Raw genomic sequence first — 4,171 nt, 5'->3', positions numbered from 1 at the left:
ATGTGGATCACCCTACAACTGGAGCAGGGGCTCCTAAATCTATTGGCTTCTGTGGATCTAGAGGCTATGCCTAGCTCTGCAGAAACTTGATGTGTCACGGTGGGAGTCTATGGGGTGAGAGGTGGGATTCATGGGGCAGGCTGTGTGACATGTGTGACATTACAAGGAGACTAGTGATTGGAATGTAAAGTGAATAAATAAATAAATAAATAATAAATAAATGAGAAAATGAATACCATTGAGCAAAACATGGTGGTGAATATGTTTAATTCATGATTATCACATTTGAAGTGATAATAATAAGTTATCCTAGCAGTCATTAGAATATAATTCTTCAGAAGAAATATGTGAGATGACAATACAAACAAGCAAAAAACGAAACAAAAAACAATAACATAAAAGCCCAACTAGTTTCATAAACTAGTTTCCCGTTTCTTCAGAGCCATCTTCTTTAACCCACATTTCCAAACTATAAATCAGCTTGCAGGTCTACTTAGGCTTTGGATTCAGTGTCTAAAGATACTAGTGCATTTTGGAAGGAGTGGAGAGAATATATGAACCAGAGGACTATTGTACATTTGGCTGAATCTATTTCCATCAACAGTGACATGGCCCTTGGCCACCATGAAGCACTGAGTATATGTCCCACAGAGTACATTTGCTTACAGTCACAGCAATGAAATAGAATGATAGAGAAGTAGTTTTTGCTATGGGACTAGAAATGAAAATAGTTAAAGTCTAATGTGTGTGTGTGTGTGTGTGTGTGTCTGTGTGTGTGTCTGCGTGTGTGTGTGTCTGTGTGTGTATGTCTGTGTGTGTGTGTCTATGTGTGTCTGTGTTATGGACGGGGACTGGAGCCTGTTTTTAGGCTCCAGAGATTCCACCTGCACCTGAGATTCCAGTCTCACTTCTTGCTGCCACAGCTGCATATTATCTTGGGGAGACACAAATGATATAATAGCTTTATACAGGGTTGGGATATTTTCTTGTACAGAATTTTTGGGGTTGTCACCACATTAGATCCAGATGTGTTGGTGATGCAGCTGCATTTGTGTCTGCTATGCTCCTATAATGATGATGTGCCCAGGTGATTCATGTATATTGGTTCGCTCAATTAAATTTAGGCAGACTCATTCTTTGCACACTTTTTACCATAACTGGGCTGAACAGATGTGTTTAATGTCTTAGGAAACGTCTTAGGATAAGAAGATAACAGGAAAAATTTGAAGGTGAGAGATGTCAAGCTCTGAGTGGCCACATCTTCATATTTCTGATTATATGAGGAACCAGCCACAAGCAGGGTTCACAAATGGACGTAGTTTCTTAAGGGTGTATGCTGCATTCCACACACTGAAAGGTCTATTCTCTTCTATATTTAGATTCCACTAATTAGTAAAATCACATGGTATTTTTCTACATGCAGCTGACTTATTACATTTAGCATAATGTCTCATAGCTCCATGCAACCATGATAAAAAAAAATGATGAAATCTGAGATAAAATTTAAAATTTATGTTCTGATCAAGATTTTATTTTATTGTTTTCCAATTGGCAATGACTTTTACAGAGAAATTAAAAATATCAGCCATATGTGCCACTCAAAGTCCAGGACATCCTTGTTCATGCTGTATCAACAATTATACATCTCCTGTCTACCTTTTAAAAAAAATTTTAAATTAAATTTAAAATTTATTTTGTATATTTATGCAAGTGTTGATTTACTTTGAAAAAAGAGAAATCCACATTTTAAAAACAACACCGGAACTATAGGCAAGTATAAAATAAAAAAAAAAAACCTCATTATCTATTTTATCTCCTTTCTCCAGTATTTATTCCTGCTGAGAACTCTTATGAATATAAAACCAATGAAATGATTCAGGGCATTTAAGTTCTGTGACTGGTGCAATGGGTCACCGTTGACTGAATACACAGTAAATGTCATTCTTTCATAATTCTGTAAAATATTTTCCATGGATAGATACTTAGATATTTTAAAGTAGTCCAAAATACACTTTGGCATTAGAATTATGAAAACATATCAACAAGTACAAGATATGATATTTCTTAAACTAACAAAAACAATTACAATAATATGAATTTTGATAAAATTTACAAAATTCATCTCCATGCTTCCAGTCATGGTAGCCATAAAATCAGTTCCACAAATCTTTGTTAGACCTGTTTCCTCAGTGCTAAAGAGATGGATCAAGATTTAAGAACATTGTCTGGTCTTCTCCTAGAAACCATACAGTGGCTTAGAACAATCTCTACCTGCAGTCAGCAATTGGATGTTTGGTGTTCTCTCCAGTCTCTATAGGCACAGGACATACACATGTTGCACAGTCATCAATGCAGACAAAATATTCATTCATAGTAAATTAATACAAACATAGAAAAGTTTGTAAAAATCCCTTCAAGAGTGGCAAGTGGAGAAGGAGATATCTATACCGATGTAATTGGCTAAAGTCTTTTTCTTGCTCTCTCTTTCTCTCTCAGTTCGAGGATGTGAGTCACCAGGAAGACTGTCTGACAACAATCACATGCTTAAACTGCTTTGTGGATTTTGTCTTACCCACAATATTGGAGAATTGAGATATCTTTGACACCTATTGGACATTTAAATGAAAGTGACATTTTCTCAATTTCTCCCACTGAGCATGCCAACATCCAACCAGAAGCCCATCCTTGTGAATCAGCACCAGGGGGCCAAAAGTTGCATAACCCAGGGTAAGAAATTCTTGAGTATTTGCCATCAATGTATTGTCCCTTGAAGAGAGACTTAAAATTAGGGAATAGGTACAATCTATCCAGTAGAAGAAAACAAAACAGAGCATCAGAAGGAAGATACTTTGAGCAGCTCTCAGCTCAGGGGGAGTTCTGTAGAGAAGCTTGGAGTTCTGAAGGTAGAGGACATGCTGGTGGTGTTTGTGGAGAAGAAATACCATGTAGCCACTGGCCCCTCCCATGGCACCCTGAAACACTGCATCTCTCAGGACCATAAGAGGGAGAAAAATCCATTTTATTTCCTGACTTTCTTGCATTAAATAGCAGTAGTTGTTACTATTCTTAAGCTGTGATATATTCAGACCTGTACTTGTGATGGAATGGATGAGGTTCATACTCATTAAAGCATTGAGTATCCAAAAGTATAGGAAGAATAAAAGGATGTGCCATGTAGACCTTGGCCTTAGTCTGCTCCACCTAGATGCTCTGGGACTGATGATGATGGCCTGGACCACAGTGAGGAGACTGCTGGTGCAGATGGAGAGGCCACGGGCCACCCTCCCCAGGTAAACAATGATCTTACAACCTATGGCATCTAGAAAGTTTCTCAAACCAAAAGCTGCTACTGTCTTTGGCAGTCCTTTTGTAAGAAGGATTAGGATGTTTGTAAAAGCCAAGTGGATGAGAATAAGGTGTACAGATTTCTTCTCAGGGTTTCCCCACCAACTGAACATATAATTCACAGAAACATACATGTTCCCCAGAGTGCCAAACACAGTTATAAAGATGAAAATAATTTCTTTAATATATTTTAAAACCATTTCTCTCTTCTTAGTTAAAAAAAAACTTGTATCCAGGATGCGTAGACTTTTGAAGAAAACCTCAGTAATTCTAGACATGGATCCAATCAGCATATTTTGCAATAGCCTTTTCTGAAGTTCACAAAGCAGCCATAGACACAGTTAATGTTGCAGATTAGGTCCCTGTAATGTCTCCTGTATCCTGTGGCCTCGGGATATTTTGTGTGTGTTGACAGGTGATATAGGTATCTGATATTCAAAGCAAAATTTAAAGGAGAATAATTTTGAGCTTTGCACCTTAATTGACAACTTCAACATTGCTTCTCTCTCTCTCTCCCTCTCTCTCTCTCTCCCTCTCTCTCTCTCTCTCTCTGTCTCTCTCTCTCTCTCTGTGTAGCTGTTTGTGTATCTGTCTGTCTGAATGAATGCATTACCCTTGTTATCACTTAGCATTGTGTAATTGAATTCCAAATTCTCCTAGCCAAAATAAAATCTTCCTCTGATTCTCATTCTATTCATTTATATATGCCCAGCAAATTCCCAAAGCCCAAGGTTTGCACTGACCCCGTCTGCCTTCCCCACATCATATGTAGAAGCTGGGAAACCCTGCAGGTCAACACCTGCAGGATCTTTCATATATATATATA

The 4,171-nt window shown here is 37.8% G+C and overlaps 1 protein-coding gene across 1 annotated transcript; it reads right to left on the bottom strand.

Annotated features, from left to right (window-relative positions):
• Positions 1-2,516: 2,516 nt before the first annotated feature.
• Positions 2,517-3,640, bottom strand: LOC110288208 (vomeronasal type-1 receptor 4-like). The gene has a single exon (XM_021154621.1). The coding sequence runs from the start codon at positions 3,636-3,638 to the stop codon at positions 2,607-2,609; it is 1,032 nt and encodes a 343-aa protein (XP_021010280.1). The 5' UTR covers positions 3,639-3,640; the 3' UTR covers positions 2,517-2,606.
• Positions 3,641-4,171: the final 531 nt, after the last annotated feature.

Source organism: Mus caroli, unplaced genomic scaffold, assembly GCF_900094665.2.
Source record: "Mus caroli unplaced genomic scaffold, CAROLI_EIJ_v1.1 scaffold_6940_1, whole genome shotgun sequence".
NCBI lineage: Eukaryota > Metazoa > Chordata > Mammalia > Rodentia > Muridae > Mus > Mus caroli.
The sequence above is the reverse complement of the archived record's forward strand: the minus strand, read 5'-3'. Positions and strand labels throughout refer to the sequence as shown.

Excerpts from the sequence above, each read along its gene's own strand:
- LOC110288208 (XM_021154621.1), bottom strand. The coding sequence starts at position 3,638 with ATGCTGATTGGATCCATGTCTAGAATTACTGAGGTTTTCTTCAAAAGT.